Source organism: Stenella coeruleoalba (assembly GCF_951394435.1).
Source record: "Stenella coeruleoalba genome assembly, chromosome: 2".
NCBI lineage: Eukaryota > Metazoa > Chordata > Mammalia > Artiodactyla > Delphinidae > Stenella > Stenella coeruleoalba.
The window spans coordinates 101,890,521-101,910,131 of NC_137147.1; the positions used below are offsets into that span (position 1 = coordinate 101,890,521).

The 19,611-nt window shown below is 54.2% G+C and overlaps 1 protein-coding gene across 1 annotated transcript in view; it reads left to right on the plus strand.

Moving 5' to 3' along the window:
- The window catches only part of ADARB2 (adenosine deaminase RNA specific B2 (inactive)), a gene marked incomplete at its 3' end in the record, with an annotated part of 507,602 nt that extends 493,592 nt beyond the window's left edge, over positions 1 to 14,010 (plus strand). Inside the window, exons 11-14 of the mRNA XM_079912623.1 lie at positions 802 to 967; positions 9,355 to 9,536; positions 12,556 to 12,734; positions 13,834 to 14,010. Of these exons, the coding sequence (XP_079768749.1) occupies positions 802 to 967; positions 9,355 to 9,536; positions 12,556 to 12,734; positions 13,834 to 14,010 (704 nt within the window). The remainder of the gene's footprint in view (positions 1 to 801; positions 968 to 9,354; positions 9,537 to 12,555; positions 12,735 to 13,833) is intronic.
- Positions 14,011 to 19,611: the final 5,601 nt, after the last annotated feature.

Here is a 19,611-nt window from a genome sequence, read left to right on the forward strand (position 1 = left end):
ATGGGTGTGGAGGTGACTCTGGAAAGCAAAGGCAGGAGAGCAGTAACAGGACATCGAGGCCCCCTACCAGGGGCCGGTCTTGGGGTGTAGCGGACGCCCCCTCACCGGGACTGTCGGCAGCAGCTCTGGGGTCCCAGGTCCCATCTCATTTAGTCCCTGAGCCTAGGAGGGAGGCACCACCACTACCCCATTTTCAGACGAACTAACTCTATCACAGTAGTTTTAAGTAGCTTTTCCAAGGCTACGCAGCTAGGAAACCATAGAGCCGGGACTAAAATCTAGACGAGGTTTGCAGCCCAGCAACTGGGCCAGATCCCACCAGCCGCCTGAGAACTAAGCATGGTTTTTACATGTTTTAACGGCTGGAAAGGGTGAGAAGAGCATCTCCTGACACATGAAGGTGACGTGGAACCCAAAAGTCGGTGTCTGTAAACGCAGCTCCTTCCCTGGCCCGTCTGTGCTGAGGGCTGGGCCGCAGGTCCAGTGGTCGGACCGAGACCAAACGGCTGCAGAGCCTCCGATGGTCACTGTCCAGCCTTTTGCTGTGACGCCGGCTGAGCCTGGACCAGGGGGTTTGCTGTGCCCCAGCTCCTCCCATGTCTGTACAAGTCCATCTGCCCGGCACTTACCCCCAAAGCTGCTTCCTCATCCTGAACACGGGCGGTGGCACCGGGGTCACTGGAGTTGCTTCCCAATGAGCTCCCCTCTTCTTCCCCTCCCCTCGGAGCCCCACCGTGACCACCCTGTGTCCCCCCCACCGTGTCCCCATCCCCCGTGTCTCACGCAGCTCTCGTCCCCTAGTGAGCAGCAGCAAGTACCCGGCCAGGAAGTCCCGGGGGCACCTGCGCACGAAGATCGAGTCCGGGGAGGGGACAGTGCCCGTGCGTGGCCCAGACGTGCAGACGTGGGACGGCGTCCTGCTGGGCGAGCAGCTGGTCACCATGTCCTGCACGGACAAGATCGCCAGGTAACTGCCCCTCTGTCCTCTGCGCGAGTGCCGCCCGGGTGTGTGTTTGGCGGGGGGAGGGACAGGGACTGTGGTCCCAGAGCGGGGCCTGGCCGGGTGCTGAGGTGCACTCCAAGGTCCCGGACTCTGCCCTGTCGGCCCTGAACTCCACACCCGCCACGGGACGTGGCTGCCCGCTGCCCCACACACAGTTGTGCACCGGCCAGGCGCCTTCTGTACCATCACAGCCTCCCTGGAAAGCCGGACAGAGCCGTCAGAGAGGCAGGCGGGGAAAAGGAGAGGCAGACACCCAGGGACTCAGGAGCCAGGCAGCAGGGACCCCAGCCCCGACCCCAACCCTGACCTGAGCCTGCATGTGGAGGGGCCGTGGCCCAGGTGCACTCGGTGCCTCTGTGAGGCTCCCTAGGCTACGGGGCAGGTAAAACCTCAGCCCTGGCAAACAGGGATCCGAAATCTCGAGGGAAATTACCAAACGGCTACAGGAGAAATAAGGCCTTTTACTCTGCTGGAGTGACTGCCCCCCGCCTGACTGCAATACAGCAAAGCACTGATTTCTGCATCAAAGAGAGCTGCCTGTAGTCGTCAGCTAGCCCATCTTTCAGAAGGAAACGTACCCTCCTTTGTAATGTTTTCATCTATTCATGAAGTGGGGAGAAGCAGCAGTTTCCACGTTAACGGAAATTCTCTTGCTCTCCCAGGATCGCGTTGGGTCTCTAAATTAATTCTGACTCCTTAGCAAATGAAGTGAATGAATGATACAGAAGTTAAGTTTCACTGTCTCTAGGATCTTAAATGTCAATTGACAGAGAATTAAACTCGCTACAAAGCCCGGGTGATGTGGGACGTCAACAGTCTTGATGCTGAAAGCGCGGCACCTCTGCACCGGTGCTGAATCGAATCTCGGAGACAGACTTTTAGGTGAAGTAGAAAAGGACAGCTTTATTGCTTTGCCAGGCAAAGAGGGACACAGCAGGCTCCTGCCTCGGAAAGCTATGTGTTCCCCACCCGGGAGGATTTGATGAGGGGTTTATAACAAGCCTTCAAGGGGGGGTTGCTGATGAGATCAGGCCATGTGCAGGGTCTTAGGGGGTCAGGTTTCCTAACCTTGATGGGCTTCTCTGGCCCCTTTAATCTCACCTCAGGTGGTTTCTTGGCTACTCCTCTCTTGATTAGCAACTGTTCGAATTGCCCTTTGGCACCCAGGGAAGGTCACGGAGGCTGCAGTCTGTTCCCTAGAAACAAGAAATGGGGGACAGAAAGGCTTTCGTGCCCAGGAGCCCATAGGCCCCCTGGTTTCATTCCCACCAGTGATGCTCTGTTTAACAAAGTCTACTTAGAAAGCACAGTCCACGTCACGTCCCTGGGCTGAGGAGGGTTCTAACTGCTTTTGAGGGGGGACATGCTGGGGACATTGTGATGCCCGTGGCTCTGGGCAGGTGGGGGGCCGCCCCACATTCATCCAGGAGTTGATGCAGCTCAAGGGTAGCCCTGCCAGTCACCTGTCTAGTCCCCAAATCTGGTGGCCAGGTGAGTGGTGCCCAGACGGTGGGGAACACAATGGGGCAGGAGGGGCCTGGGGGGCATGGTACCAGGTCCCCTCCCCCCACTCAGTCCCCTGGGAGCCCAGCCCACCTTCCCAGGACTTTCCTCAGGTGTTCCCTGAACATTCTCCTCACTCTCCTCTGTCTCTGTCTCTGTCTCTCTTTCTCCCCTGCCCCACCTTCCTCCCTGAACAAGCCCACCATCTCTGCCTCTCTCCCTGCAACCCCCGTGATGCCCTCCCCCCTCCTCGACCTCCCCTCACCCTGCACCCCATGTCCTGCACTGGAATCCTATTCACCCCCACCATCTGCTTCTGCGTCTAAGGTCTGACCCTCAGGGGATCGCTGCTGCCACTGTGAGGGGTGCGTGCGCAGGTTAGGGTCCCGTCTCTGCAGGTGGGTACCCATCTATCGCCCAACGGGAGGTGGGAGCAGAGACATCCAGCTCTGCAGGGGGCCGAGTGAGGCTGGACTGGAGCGGAGATGGGGCAGGCGTGGGGTTTCCTTCGTGATGACGGCCGTGCTCAGAAACGCGGAGTCGGGGCGAGGTTTTCGTGGACGGGGCAGTGGAGGGGTGGCCCCTGACCATGCTCGACAGTGGGCAGGACTCACACAGGCTGAGCGGCTGGGTCAGACCTGGCCCAGGACCCAAGAATGTAGAAGGGGTTGACCCTATGGACGGAAGCTCTGTGCAACGTTCCCACGAGTCCAGTGGTCAGAGTGGCCTACCAGGGAAAAGGGCTGCGTTATGTGAATGTCATTATCATCAAACTCACTCCAAAGACTGTGGGAACCAGGCCCAGGCTGCCCCCCTCCCTAAACCGGGCGCACAGCTGACAGAGTCTGCAAGCGCATGCAGGTCCCCAGGCTCCTGGGGGTACACCACGCTCAGCATCGTGTGGAAGCACACCTGGGGCGTCACTGGGAGGATGGAGAGTCTGACGGACCAGCACCAAAGCCAGGATGCCCAGCACCACAGACTGGATGTGGGCAGGACACCCCAGCCGCAGAGAGAGCTTTCTCCCCCTTCCACGGAAAAAAACACCCGAGGCCGGAAGTGGGGATACACCAGCTACGTTTTTTCCCTTTAAAAATAATTTTGATGCTGACATAGCAGAAAACGAAATCTAATTTCTTCTCTTTGGAACAGAGTCGTTGGAATTCCCAGGAAAATTCTTGGGCCGTGAAAGTCTTTTGAAAGTCAGATTTTTGGCCGAAAAGGAATTTTAGTTAAAGTCCTGGAGCAAAATACTATCTTGCAGATAAAAGCTTGTTCCACTGCTCGAGGGAGAGTGGATACCTCTCCCTTGGGTGAATGGCTTCCATCCAAAACAGAACCAAACCTGAGACTCTGTGGCCACAAGACCCTAAATGCACCTAAGGCTACACGTTCTCATGCCTCCAGATAAAGGGAAAGTGCGATGGGACCATCCAGTCACACCGACTGGTGGAAACAGCCCACAGGGAGCAACATCACGCATCTGAAGTTCCCCTCACCCCCCATTAAAACATAAGCGACAGTAAGAAACATTAGGAGACTTGAAAAGTGAAAAAGACGACCAGCCAGTATCCCAGCCGTCACCGAAAACAGCAGGCACCTTGGCTATAAACGCCTTAACCTTTTTCCTAAACACAGGCTTTTTCCTGTCATCAGGATTTTGCTGTTTCGGGCAGTTTGCTTACAGTCCATCACTGAACACTATGATTTCAAAGCTCCTTTCAAAGTCACGGGCATTGAATCCACGTGTAAGGCTGCGGGCACCTCCCTGCTGCTGGATCCCTGGGTGCTCACAAGTGGTTGCTCCGTGCATCACGTTTCCAGAAATATCTCTGTGCCGAAGTGTTTTTCCAAATCTCCGAGTACAGACTTAGGACATACTCCCCAGGGTGGGGTTACGGAGCCCAGGGTATGGGGTAAACAGAAGCAGTGGGATCTCCTACTGCCCCATAGCAGGCGGCATGGGCCCAACAGTGGCCTCCAACGATATCCTTGTCCCCAGACCCTAAACCCGTGAGTGTGGTCTTACCAGGCAGGATTAAGCCAAGGATGCTGAGAGAAGGTAGCCTCTAAGTGCAGCTAGTGTATCCTCGTGAGTGAGGCCTTGGGGACCTGGGGACAGACGCCCAGAGCAGGTGCACAGGGGAGGCCACAGAGACAAAGGCGGGGCCCAGAGGGATGCATCCACAAACCTCTGAGCGCCAGGTGAGTGAGGCCCATGGGTGGGGTCTCCCCGGTGCCCCCGGGCTGCCACACCTTCACCTAAGACCTCTGCCTCCAGGACCATGAGTAAATTTCCGATGTTTTAAGCGCTTCCCCACCCACCTCACCCCCTGCCCCGGGAAACCAATATAACCAGGTAGGAGACACCACTCACTTGGCTCAACTCATGTGGTCTTTGCAAAATGACAGAACCAAAGTCAGAGTGAAATCTATTCCTAAAATGCCACTGCTCATGCCAGGCTGGTGCAGACCCAGGCAAACTGCAGAATGTGGGTTGTTTCACCAGGTCCAGGAAACTTGACCTGCAACCCACGAGTTAAGGTTGGAGGCGCAACAAAGGGTTGGATTTTCCTGCAGCTCAGAGATAAAACAGACCAAGCCCTGCGCCTCTGTGAGCCCAGGACAGATGACAAGTGTCACCGTGAGGCCCGTGTTCCCATGGACGTGGCCTGGCTTTCTGGACGTAAGAAGCCGATCTGAACAGTCACTAACAGAAACACCAGCCACCTGAAAGGACAGGCGAACCAGGGAGGGGTTTTTGCTCTAAGACTTGAGAGGCAAGTAGCATATAAAACTCTAAATCTTCTGGAACTAATGTTCCTTAGATATGGTTTCTAATTTTAAGCACCAGAGCTTGATTATCGATTGCAATGTGTTTTTAAATGAACGGATTAAAACTTTCTCCATAAAAATGAACTGTCAAGAATTACGGATGCTCTCTGGGAACCGAGGCCCCATCTGACTCCCCGCACTGAGATCTCAGGCTGCAAGAGTCCCCCCCTCTGAGAGTGGGGACCTGGCTCTGCGCCCAGCCCACCTGGCAGCCGGATGGTGTTACCTACAGCTCTGCTGAAATCAGGAGGGAATGTGTTCATGCTTCCAATCTCCAAATATGGGTCATTTTAAAACCACTGCTCTTACTAAACGCCCAGCCCCAAATGTTCCCAGTTTGGTGTAATAACCACCGCTCTTCCTTTACAGAAGACCGTGGTCACCTCACTGCAGCCTTTAGGGGAAAGTTCACCCCATCTCCAGTGGTGAAGGTACAACCGTGTATCTCAGATTGGGACTCGAACCTCACCAAAACCCATAGTTTTTTAACCGAGATCACACACCTGGTTTCAGGATTTAACGAAGCTCAGGTTCTTGAAGTCTCATCACAGAAAGCATTCAGTGACAGACAAAGTGATAGGTAAAAAGTGGGTTTATTTAGAGAGAAACACACTCCACAGAGTGTGGGCCATCTCAGAAGGTGAGAAAGGCACCAGGGTATGGGGTTGTCAGTTTTTACAGGGGTGGGTCATTTCATAGGCTAATGAGTGGGAGGAGTATTCCGGCTATTTTGGAGAAGGGGTGGGGATTTCCCAAAATTGGGCCACCCCCCACTTTTTGACCCTTATGGTCTGGCGTTGGAACTGTCCTGGCGCCTGTGGGTGTGTCATTTAGCTTGCTGATGTGTTACGGTGAGCATATACTGAGGCTCAAGGTCTAGTGGAAGTCGACTTGTCTGCCATCTTGGACCCATTTGGTTCTAATCAGTTTATGTCATGTCCTTGGGCTATGTCATTCTTTTAAAAGTTGTGCCCTGCCCCTCTCCCTCCTGTCTCAAAGGTAGTGAGTGATAAACTCAGGAATATTTGTCCAACATAAGCGTGGTAACAGTGATGACACTCCCACAGCTGCTGCCTCTGCTACTCCTGCAACAATGCTGAGACAGGGACACAGATCTGAGGTAGCAGCCATCCCTTGTCCAGCCCCCAGGACACTGCAAAGGGCTGAGAAGCTGCAAAACAAACTAGAAATTAGGTGACCAGGAGACATCATGAACATTGAGGGAAAGCAGAAGAGGGGCTAAGTGACAACAAAAGACACGGAGGTCACCTGGACCCGGTAGGCTGACTCCCAAGTCCTGCTGCCTGCTTTGTGCATCACCCGGCTCACAATGGAACTGCCTGGCACGCTGGGAACGCTGATGCCCGCTGCACCCAGGCCAGTTCCATCCCGGCCTTGGGAGTCCTAGCAGCAGGAGGCTCCCGAAGCCCCCCAGACGAGCCCAGGGTGCATGGCGTTGTACTCACAGCCGTGCCTCAGCCTGAGTCACCCAGCTGCACCGTGACCTTTCTCAGTGGGTGTGACTGTGCCTCCAGGTCACGAGCAAACCTGCCCACGGACGAGGAGGGAAGTGAAGTAAGGATGGATTTGGTGATGTTCAGACCTCACTGTCCTGTTGGACCCGCACCTCCTCCCGGCGGCCGTGCCTCAGGGGTGAAAACGGCAGACAGGGACCCCGGCCACCCACAGTCCCTGCACCCATGCCCGCGGTTATCGGTCTCACGCCCCGGGCGCACAGGCCCAGCAGGTCTTGGGTGGGGCCCATCCTGGGACAGTCCCTGTCAGTCCTCCAGGTACAGAGATTGTCTCTCAGTTAAAGAAAACAGCCTTTTTCCAAGATCTCTCCCTCACTTATCTTTGGTATTTCAGTGATTGACAAACAGACAAAAATATATTTATTTAGGGATTATCTATATTGAAAACTAGACCTGGGACTTTTTTCTCTGTCAACACTGCAGTCACGTCAGCTGTTTGTATAAAAGGAGAGGCACTTTTCCGTTCAATCCGGAATGCTGCAAACTCTCCAGTTTGTATTCAGGGCGACATTTGGTTTTATTGATGGTGTTGGCTGAATAAGTTAAACTCGTACAGCCAGGCAAGGAGAAGGCTGATTGTCTCTTTATTGTAAAGGTTATTATGAGGAGACCAGATATAGAATTTGTTTGTCTTTAGACTTTCCTGCAGAGTCAGAGCCATTCAGATGCGTTCCAGAAGTTTTGCTCAAAGCCAGTGCATGGACAGCCGGAAGCACAGGAATGTCCCCTCTGTAATACTCATCTCATCATTAGAGAAAGGGCTTTGTTATTGATGGGGAATGTCCATTCCCCCGCTTCTCATGCCTCCAGAAACGTGCTCCCCTTCAACACTTTTGGACACTTACTCTTTGGGAAGATCACACATTAGATCCCAAGGGCAATCCTCCACTCCTTTCTGAGAGACAGGCTGTGACTTACAGAAATGACCACAATTATTTTTTTAAGTGAAGTTATGCAAATCTGATAGACTAAAGTAAACGTTTCATAAAACCAATGACTGTTTAAATTGTAGGACTAAACTGTTTGTATATAAATATTACCTTTTATATTCCACTTGAGTTTTATGTGGGTGAGCACATTACTTTAATGACCCACACTTAACGGAGGGGGAGCCGTTCCTCAATCCTCGCCAGCCAGATGGCTGCCTCTTCTTGCATGAGATTAGAAGATGTTTCTCACTCACCTCAATGCTTCTGAGGCAAATTAATATCGCCAGCTAAATTGCTTGTGTTTTTGGAATAAAATTTAAAGAGAATTTTTTAAGGCAATTGGTGTCACAGGTTCTCAGAGCAGACTGCTCTCTAGGTAGGCCTGCTGGTTTGAGCACTCGGTAATTAATGGAAAGAATTCTGTGTTAATTGACTGCTTCGGGAAAGGGAAATAGAATGACTCCTTATTAATCATGAAAGGAAATGTACGGCATGGAAGCACCACAGTAATTGCTCTAACCGTGGAGAGATGTTAATTAATGAAAAGAATAATGATGTAAGAAATTAACTGCATAATGCTTGTGCTGATGGAGGCTGGATTTTAAGCATGTGGAAACCACAAAATGTTGCCTTAAATAACAGATACACGGAAAGTTGTTCCACTCAAACTTACAGGGAAATGTCTGACGAGGCTCCTGTCACCTTTGCTGGCAGAAGCAAACACTCACCCAGAGCCTCATTTATGTCAAGGACCACGGCCTCGTCCTCTGATCGGGGATCCTGAAGTCAAATCACCCCCAGAGCCAAACAAGGTCGTTCATGTCACCACAGCAGGTCCCGCCCACTGCTGAGTTTGACAAAGGGGTGGGGAGGGAGAGTATTTTCCCCTAAACTGCAGTCAATTCAATTTCTGATATTTCCCAGGGAACATAAAGAAAAATTGCAATTCACTTTGGAGACAGAGGGTCTTTTTTATTTTTTATTTTTTTGCGGTACACAGGCCTCTCACTGCCGTGGCCTCTCCCGTTGTGGAGCACAGGCTCCAGACGCGCAGGCCCAGCGGCCATGGCTCACGGGCCCAGCGGCCATGGCTCACGGGCCCAGCTGCTCCGCGGCACGCGGGATCCCCCCGGACCGGGGCACGAACCCGCGTCCCCTGCATCGGCAGGCGGTCTCCCAACCACTGCACCACCAGGGAAGCCCAGAGGGTCATTTTTTAAATCTGACTTTAAGTCCCTGAGAGAATATGTAGCTTCCCCTTCACCCAACAACTCATTTTCCAGGAAAAGGATCCACGTTTATTCACACGCAGACCCACCGACACCCGTCCCCCTGACGGCAGAGAGGGGCTCGGGGTCACCAGGGGTCACGAGGCCAAAGCCATGCCCAGTCCAGTGTGCTGCGAGCCCCAGGCCAGCTCCCCCAACACCCCACCGCCAGCTGCACGATGGGGACAGTGACGCCTCGGGGACAACGGGGCAGAAAGGCCCCCCATCCTCCCCCAGGTGAGGCCAGTGAGCCAGGGCGCTGACGCCCCTCTCCCCCCCAGGTGGAACGTGCTGGGGCTGCAGGGTGCACTGCTCTGCCACTTCATCGAGCCCGTGTACCTGCACAGCATCGTGGTGGGGAGCCTGCACCACACCGGCCACCTCTCCCGGGTCATGAGCCACAGGACCGAGGACATCGGCCAGCTGCCCGCCTCGTACCGGCACAACCGGCCCCTCCTCAGCGGTAAGAACAGGTCCTCAAACGCACACACCCCTCCGTCCACAGGCCCTGAGGCCCCCAGGGCAGGCTCTCCCAGTCTGGCCCGTGGCCATTTAAGACTCAGCGAGCAGAACTGCAGAGATCGGATACTTGAAAGGTCAGCCGGGTGCGGAGCATCTCCGGACGACGTTCCAGAGTGAAGGTGTAACAGGATGAGCCCCTCAGACATCACAGTGTCACTTTCAGGGCAGTGTCTGCGGTGCCCAGAGAAATCCAGGCAAAAAACACACGTGTCCAACAGGGCAGGGGGGACCCAGGGCCATAGGTCGCCCCCACCTGATCCAGGAGCAAATTCCTGAATGTTCCCCCAGCACCAAACCTGGGAGGGGGATGCTGCCCCCAGGCCGCCAGGGCCAGCCTGGGGTCGTGAGGACCAGAAGTCACACAGCCGTGAGCCCCTCTGGCGGCAGCTGACCTCTCAGCTCAGCGGGAGGGGGCATTGGGGAGGTAGCCCCACCCACTGTGACTCCCGTTATTAACCCGGTAATCCACCGCGGCTCCCTTCTGGGCGGTGCCTTGTCTCTGAAGGGGCTGCAAGCCGTGATCTGCGGTGGGGGGCCCTGGGTGGTGGGCATGTGCAGACCCACAGCAATTGGCCAGTCCGGGGCTTAGACCAGATCCCCCGGAAGAGGAGAGAGAAGGTCAAAGAGCCAGTCAACGGTTGTGGTAAGAGTCAGGACTAAGGGTTACTCCCAGGACCCTAAGGTTGTTCTCAGAAAACCAGGGGCAACGATGGTGCCCACGGCGTGGCGGGAACTCGCGGGGATAGCTCTCAGCCAGGCCAGCCCCCAAGAGAGCACACCTCCCCACTCCCTCAACCCTCCCACGAGAGTCACCAGCCAAGGGCAGCATCACGGACCCCAAAGCTCAGACAGGGCGGAAGAGGATGCTCCCAGTGGGGCTGGGACCACCCAGGGCTCAGTGGCTATGCCCCAGGTTTCTTTACACACCAGAACCTGTTCCTAAAATCTAAGACTCTCTGCCAAATCCGGGGACCACGTCAGATTCCAGGGGCTCCCAGCGTCCAGGGAGGGGACTCAGCAAACTACAGCGAGGCCATGGGAGCAGGGGTCGTGTGCCCATCCAGGACCACTGCCCCACCTTCCCTTCCCGTGACTCGGGCCGACTTGTCGCGGAGGGGGTTCCCTCACCCCCGTCCTCGCCATGAATGGTGCCTTCGGATCTGACCCAAAGCTGTGCCCATGGCTGTGGCGCCCTGCGGCCTGAGCCCGGCAGGTGATGGCCACGTAGAGCCTTGGGTGGTTCACCTGGGGGGTGGGTGCCCAGAGAGGCCTGATCTGCACGGTGCAGCTACTCACCCTCCACGAGTCCCCCCCAGAGAACGGCTCCACCATTCAGGGAAGGGACCTAACTAAACCCAGCAGCCACCCCCGTCAACGTCAAGATGAGGCACACACCCTGTCACACCAACCACGACAGCTGCTGTCACCTCCATTTATAAATGTGGAAATAGACTCACAGGAATTTAAGTGTGAAGATGCTCTATTTATCAACATGGAGCAAGGATTTGAACCCCGTTTAACCAGAAGGCCAAGTTCTCCCGACACACCCACTGTGACCCGTGGCAATGGCACAGTTTCTTAAACACACAAGAATGAACAACACAAACAAGACCAGCTGAAGAGGTGGTGACATCCACCTCGTAGGAGCTGGGGATGGGAGCCTGAGACCCACGCCCGTCTCCAAGGGGCTCAGTCCTGACTCACCATCGTCAGGTGAGGGATGGGAAGGCTTGCCTCAAATTCAATGTCTATGAAACCAGAGTCATTTTCTAAACGGTCAATAATTTCAGTAATTCTGATACAATATCACTTTGGGCCCGGTTTCAATGTCTTTCTTTCACTTTCCCTTTTCTTCTTTCTCCTGTTCTTTCTTAAAATGTTGAAGATTAATGACTTCCTGTGGTTGAGCAGCAGAAACAGCTCTGCAGTGGCCCCCAAAGACCTAGAATTCCTGGTGTGGAGCTAAAAGCAAATGTTCAGTTCTTGGGTGTCTAAGTTAAATTTAATTTCCATCTATGTTGATGAGTCAGGTGACAACTTTTCCATGTGTCCAGCTCCTTGGGTTGCCACTTGCTTCCCAGCACCAGGCTCTGCTTCCCCGTGAGATGTTGCTGGGGCCCCTGGGCCCACCCACCCAGGGCCCTGAGAGGCCCCATGCTGCCATCCAGTCTGTCCACTGGGGAACAGGAGGCTGGGAAGGGGCAGAGTGTGGATATGGGAGCAGCTGCTCAGGGGGCTGGATCCAGGGAAGGGATCAGGAGGGGCGGGTTGGGGGCATCCAGGCTGAACATCCTGCAGCACTGTGGCCGTGAACACACATGAGACCAAGGTCCTTCTCTGCGTGACCCCAGTGGAAGCCGGGGTTGGGGGTGGAGCCAGCCCGTCAGCTGCGCAGGGAGCCAGGGGGCATGGAGGGCATATGGCCGAGGCCCCGGGGTCAGTGCCCCTCCTCCCAGGCCACCATCCTGCATGGTTTAGCATCCTCGGTGGCCCCAGGACTCAGAAAGACCCACTCCCGGTTTAACGCTCTGTGGTCCTGAAATTCAAACCAGGGCCCAGTTTCCAGTCCCCGCTGGGCTCCAGTCACCCTGCCGGGCCGGTGCCTTGCACCCTCAGAGCTCACTTGTTTTCACTCCATTTCGTATCTCGTCAGCCGGACTGTGACCCTGGCGTCTGCCCTGTGGGGAGCGGGCAGGCAGCAGATGCCCCGTAAACGCACGCTCTCAGCTGGCCTTTATGCGGCCCCATCTGTTCACCAGTCCACGCGACGAACATCCAGAGAAAGGGGGAAACGTGGGCAGAGTGTTATTACAGGACAGCCTTGCATTTAAAATCCTTCGAATCCAAGCCCCAGCGATGGCGCTCGGGCCGGCCGTCCACCCCGTCCCACCAGCGTGGGGGCCGTTTCCCGCCCGCCCGGCCAGCAGCGCTCACGCCCGGCGCCCCGTCTCTCCCGGCAGGAGTGAGTCAGGCTGAGGCACGGCAGCCTGGGAAGTCACCCCACTTCAGCGTGAACTGGGTGGTGGGCACGGCGGACGTGGAGGTCATCGACGCCACCACTGGGAAGCGGAGCTGCGGCCGCTCGTCCAGGCTCTGCAAGCACAGGCTCTCGGCCCGGTGGGCGCGGCTCTACGGCAAGGTCAGTGGGGCTGGACATGGGTGGGGCCCAGGGAGCGGCCACTTGGGCAGAGCCAGAGTGACACGGGACACGCAAACCAGCCCCCATGTCCCTGCCCGCCCCCCGCCAACCCCAGGTGTGGCCCCTCCTAGTGGGACCCCTGACCTGCAGCAGGGTCTCATGCTGTGGCCCCAGAAATAGGTGGAAAGGGGCTCACTGGTGAACAGCTGTGGCCAGTGCAGCCCATGAGAAAGTCCATAGAAACTTCAGAGTCCATGTAATTCCAGTCCAGACAGAAGGAAATGAATGCCCAGAAAAGTTAGGTGTTCCCCCAATTAAACGGCTGTGAGCGTCAGGGACGGACTGGCCGGCCAGCAGCCGGTGCCGCCCCCCACCGACCACTTCCCCCGCTCACCACACGCCCGACCCTGGCGCATGGGTGGTGAAGCCAGGCCGGATCCTGCCCCGCTGGACACGGGGGCCAGTCCCGGTCCTCCCAGTGGGCTAGCAGGCGACTCCACCTGGGACGCTGCCTTCATTCCCACGGCCCCCTCGGCCTCACCACCCACGCCGATTTGAGCCCCTAATCTTCCTCGAAAAAGAAAAAAATTATGCACAGCTTGTGCTGTTAATAGCAGACAAGTTCTGTGTTTATATTTTTCATTAATCACTCACACTTCTTGTGAAGCAAAGCCTCCCTAATTTCTACTGTTACTCTTTCTTTTTTTGGAATTTTATATGAAATTTTATTTATCAATAGATCAAATTAGAGAGAATAGATATTTTTCTTTGTTACTGAGGCATAATTGACATATGAACAGTGTATATATTTAAGGGGCACCACTGGATATTTTGATATGTTGTGAAATGACCCCAGAATTGCACTGATTGACTCACGCAGCCCCTCCCATCCTCCGTGTGGTGAGAGGACTTAACCTGAGATCCACCCTCTTGGCAAACTCCAAGCCCACGTGATGGTCTCGCTGCTTTTCTGTTTAAAGGAAGAGAGAAGGAAAAGTGACCGGCAGGCCAGTGCCTGCTTGCCAGGCTTGAGCGGTCCTGCTGGTCGGGGCCCGTTCCCGGCGAGGGCTCACCCGTCCTCTCTCGTTCTGCCCCACAGCTGAGCACACGGATCCCAAGCCACGGAGACACGCCGTCCATGTACTGTGAGGCCAAGCTGGGGGCACGCACCTACCAGGCTGTCAAACAGCAGCTGTTCAGAGCATTCCAGAAGGCTGGCCTGGGCACCTGGGTGAGGAAGCCGCCGGAGCAAGACCAGTTCCTACTAATGTTATGAGGCCCCGGGCCGGCCCTGCGCAGCGGGCGAAGCCGTGTGTGGGTGTGGCGTGCCCTGACGGTGCTGATCTGTGCTGTGCATTCGTTTTCCTTTGGTGTTCAGAAACACACGCGTGTCTGAAGCTCAGATGAGCAACTAACCTTGCGTTAGGGACATGCTGCTTCTCCGACGGCTGCTCCCAAGATGCCAGGACCGAGATCGCCCACCACACCTGCCTACGCACAAACAGCTCTCGCTCCTCCTTGTGTCCAAGGGAATTTCCATTTGGGCCAGAGGGTCTGAGTGGATGCCTTGAAAAGCAGTGCCGAGGCTTGGCCGGTGAGAACCAACCAGGCCCATCCCCGACGCTTCCCTCCCCGCCACGCACCTCCTGAGCGAGGGATTCCCACGAGCACAGCGTGTGTGAGACTTCAGGATAAGCCACAAGTGAAGAGAAAAGCCATGGGCTCCTCCCCAAAGAAGCCAGTAAGGATGAGCTATCATGTTCATTCCTATTTTTTTCACTCCACCTCCTTTCAAAATGATTTGAGACACATGATATTAAAGAACCCCTAAAAGAGGACCAGAGAGTGAGACCATTCTTGCAGAGAGCAAAGGAACAGTTTCCAAAGCACCCGGGGGCCAAGATTTAGGGCGTGAAGAAACCACCGCTACACGTCCTGGTGACGAGGGTCCCAGATGCGCAGCCCCGGGCCCCACGCCCATGGCTTGACGCAGCTGCTTCCCTGGCAGATGACGACCCGACCACCTGGACAAGGTCTGAGCTGATAGGGTCCCCCCCCGCCCCAGGGAATCAATCAGGAAACCAAGTCCCAGACCAAGTCCTGCCTTTTTAACTGAGTTTTATCAGAAAGCAAGCACAGAAACTCACAGAACTGTCCCCTTAGGCCTGAGGGGCCTCCGCTCTCTCATCTCGGTTCTCTGATCTCCATCCTGAACAATAAAAAAATTCACTTAAAGCAGCTGCCGAAGTGCAAGAGGCAGAATTCTGCCCCCTTTAGGTTCCCTCGAGCACACGGGGCGTCCGGGGTTGAGTGAGGGGCGGGGTCCTGACCCCCTGTCCACGCAGGAGGGTGGCGCCCCCGTGACATCTCGAGTCCATCATATGCCTTGAATTGTTTCACCGCCGAGGACTCATTTCTGGCTCCATCATGCCGGTTAACCAGCCTCTCGTTCCTCCATCTAAAAGATCCACATCTGAGATTCATCATCCAGAATATAAATAGCAAAGCTCTGTAGCAGCCCGGGCACCTCACTTAACCCAAGAAAGGCAAGTGCAGCATCACAAAGCTCTCATAACAACGGGGCAAAAGCAAAACAAAGTGAGTTGTAGGTATTGTCACAAGAGAACAAGAAGTAGAGATACTGAGTATGGAGAGAGAAACTTTTCCTGGGATTTAATATAAAGTCAAACTTACTCAAGTTCTTTTATAAGAGAAAACGGACGGGGTATTTGACAACTTCTCCAGCATAAAGTTTCAAGAGAGATGAAAATGGTTTTGCAATAGATGACTCGTATTAATCTTTCATACAAATTGAGGAAATAAAATCTTAATTCAGTACAAAAGCTAGGATCAAAAGGCCAGTTTATGTTAGTGTCTGATCATTTGACATGGCATCAGGACAAACCTCAGAGAACCAGACGCCTCAGGGCTGGTTGTGACTCAGACACTCTGAGCCCCGTCTCTGGAGCCCTGCTCTGAAAGCGGGAGGCACAGTCCAGTCCTGGCTGGAATCTGTGACCAGAAGCTCAGCTCACAGCACTCTGAGCTGTTGCTTGGAGACGTGGTCCATGCTTTGTATGAACGAGCTCCTACTACAGGGAGCAGACGGCAGGGAAGATGTGGGGGAGCCGACCCACAAAGGGGCACAGAGGGCACTGCCCACGGGACCTGGTTCTAGGGGCTTGGAAGGCGCCCACCCACCCACGATGAGCACCCCACAGGGTTCGAGGCACTGGCTCTCCAGAACCACACAGACTTCCTCATGTATAAACATCTGCTCCTGGAGAAAGCCACCCCTAGGGTCCTGGCACCCATTAGCACCAGCGTGGGGACTTGTCTGTCGGGTCAGGAGGGCACTTCTCGGAGGGAGAGATGGATGAGAGAAGAGTCCCTAGGGCAGCAAGAAGTCCACTTCAGGGCCTGAAGCTTTGCCACGAGTGAGTGGGAAACAGAGAGGGAGCTAGGGACGAGGGACCCCGGGCTCCGGGCACAGGCGGGTGGAGACGGGACAGGAGGGCTGGGACGGCCAGAGGCCAGAGGAGAGGACTCCAGGCTCGAACCCGGCACCAGGGTAGCTGGAGGGCTTGGCTCAGGTCAGCCCGAAGCCCAGAGGTGCATCTCCCTTTGCTCCAGGCCCCCGGGAGCACCAGCACCACTTATGCAGGTCCACCTGCATCTTTCGATTAGAAAAATTAGGGGAATTCGAGTCCAGAGGAGCCCGCACACCTCCCCACCTGGGTCTCTGTGAGGAGAACAAACACTTGAGTCACCCTGAAATCAGGACGGAGCCAACAAAAGGGCCCCCCACCTGCCGAACCTGCCTCGACCACCATCCTGTGTCTCCGTGATTCACTCTTGCCCTGTTCCGTGTTCATATCCACCCTCCCACAATCTGCCCTCCCACTAACATCCAAATAAAGTCGGCAGCACCTCCATCTGCCTCCCAAGCCCACACCACTTCCGATCAGGGAGAAAAACGTAAGCAACGTACAGTTCCCAGCCTGGTCCTCCTGGCAGGACCCAGCCCTAGAGGGTCAGGAGGTCGGTGGCTCCGCTTGTCCCCTCCCAGCACGTGATCCCACAACGTGTGATAGCAAGTTACTGGATTTAGGATTATCTTTGGGTTTTGTTTTTGCTGAGCAAATGATTTGTGGGTCTATTTTGCAGATCTATAACTGTTGTTTCCTTTTTGTTCCTTTCTAAGTCTGTATGTACCCATCTGGCCACTACAGTGTCTGATGTCCGCTGTTCCTCAGAAATGTTGACTTGAGTTGCTTTTCAAGGAAACACAGCTCATATTTTTTCCACATAATTTTTTTCACAGAATTCTGTTCTTATCAATAAAGTTAAATGTTTTCTTTCTTTCTTTCTTTTTTTCTTTGGTATAGTGTTTATCACGTCTGGAGAGCCATAAATAGTAAATACACGGTGTATCAATGCCCAGAATATTTTGATGAAATCCTATTTTTAGATTAAAAATTTCAAGATATGTCTATAATATCTTGTTTAAAAAAATTTAAAAAGACATTTGAAACTTAAAGTAGACATTTTTAATTTAGAGAAACTTCTATACCCATTTTTCAAGAAGCCATTCTAATGAAATCATCGAATTGGTCCAAAATACAATAAATAGCACTTTCTAATAAGACCAAAGGAAAGTTAGGAAAATCTCTGTTTATGTACCACGATTCGATGGCTGTGACGTCTTTTGGCAGAAGCCTCGTTAACACCCAGCAAAGCCCGGTGAACCCTGGCTGGTTTCCCTACAGCCCGCCCCATCCAGGAGCAGGGACCCACCGCCCCGCGCATGTCGAAAGGCTGTCCCAGCTGAGTCCTTGCGGGGGTCAGGGGTGGGGTGAAATACCGAAAGCTCCGTGATTCAGGAGGGACAGACCCGCGCTCCGAGGCCCCTCCGGGCACAGTGGCGGGCACTCGCGGGGAGGGCGGTGGGGACGTCACGGCTGCCAGGTATCCGCCGCTGTCCGCGGTGCTGACTCACCCCCAGCTGCAGCACGGCTGCTTCTGGGAACGCGGGGACACTGCCGGCTCCTGACAAGACTCCCCCACAAATTCTGAATCAGATCAAGTAAAGGATGGCGGGGGGGTGACGGGATGAGGAAGCGGAAACAAGAGACAGAGGAAGCAGCCATCGAGGGACGGCTCTGGAAAACCACAGCGATGGGGCCACTGCCACCACGGCCCCAACCTACCTCTTCTCCCTCTTCTTTCTCGCATTTCCTCTCCCTGCCCTTCCTCCTCCTTTTTTTCTTGGCTGACTCCCCATCCTAAACCCCTGGCTCCTGGTACAACCGAGCGTTAAGTCTCAGGCCCGTGTCCACCCCTGAGCCCCACTTCACTGACCTGAGGTCAGGTCTTTGCTCAGAACGAAGAGGTCCTGGCGTGTTCCTGTGACTTCTTGTCCAGAGGGACCTACCAGTCCCTTCAGCCCCCTGGAGCCTGTCCACCAAAAGGGACACTGATGCCACAGCTCTAGAAATTTAGACCAAAAAATATCACTCCTGCAGCGACATGCAGGCAGCATCAATCCCTGGGGAAGGAAATACCTAGTTCTCAACTCATTTCAGAATCAAAGCTGGAGAGATGAAATATCCTCTCAAGATAAAGACAAATGATCTGGATTCTAGGGCCTCTTTTTACACAGGCACTAGATTTCTATCACTCTGCCGTGTAAGCATCAGTAAAAAAGGGAGAAAAAAAAAAAACTTGCCCAACAGTACCCAGTTAATTTTCAGCATTTTTTAAGCAAAATGAACTTAATAAATAGTACTTCTTAAGTGAAGGTATGTACATGAAAAGCATGATTGAATGGCCATATTGTACCAATCGATGTACATTTGTAATATTTGTAAAACAAAAATCCAAAACCTTAAAATATGAATTTACACATGTTAATTTACCTCTAAGTTCTGTAAATTGCACTTCAGTGAAATCTGAGAAGTGAATGTTTCTGTTAAGCGAATAAAAATATCAAGTACAATTGTGCTTTCCTGGGGTGCTGGGCCTTTTTCATCAAGCAGAGCTCTAGGGGTTCAGAGTCCACGGAGGGTCTGCCCCCCATAAGGAAATGGCACAGTCCACTCCAAAACCTTTGTCTCCTTACAATGATCGTGCCTGGGCACAGATGGCCCAGGTGCTGCCCTTATGGATTTACTGTCAGTGAACTACGGAGAGTATCCCAGGGCTGAGAGTGGAAGATGCCCCCATACCCCGACTCAGCGTCTCAGTCCCTGGGACCTTCCCTCCGTTTTCTCACTGCCGCGTCCTCTTCCCACTGGTGCCCAGCGCCGCCCCTGAGGGGAACCAGGGAAGTTGTAATATTTCAGTGCTTCAAAAAACACTGCACATACTTAAGGTGTTCTGAGCGCTCCCCCCCAGATCTGCACATGAAGTGTAGGCATGGCCATCATTTTCCCGCAGAATACTAAGTCAGGTGGCTATCGGGCATGGGAAACACCTAGAGCATCACCCAGCGGTGTTCACAGTCCCAGTTCTACAGGACTCAGCACGGGCTGGACATCCCAGAGTTCAACTGAGTGTCTCCCAACAACATTCTCTGCCCATCCACGGGCTTGCGGAAGGGACTTCACTATTTTGCTTGTCACCCTAGGGCTGGAGCCAAACACGGGGCTGGTGAGCTGCAGTGTGATGGTCGCAGGTGAGCTTTTGTATCATCCGAGTCTGAAATCCTAACACACGTTCCTCCCGGGCAGGATGGGGAGTTCTTAAAATGTTTTTCTGTCTATATTTATTTCCCATTAAGCACAGCAAGGGTGTGAGATCTCAGGGTGGAGGCGGAGGTGGGGGCAGAGGTAGGGGAGGACGGGGTGTTCTGAAGATTCCTTCATCCTCAGGTTGG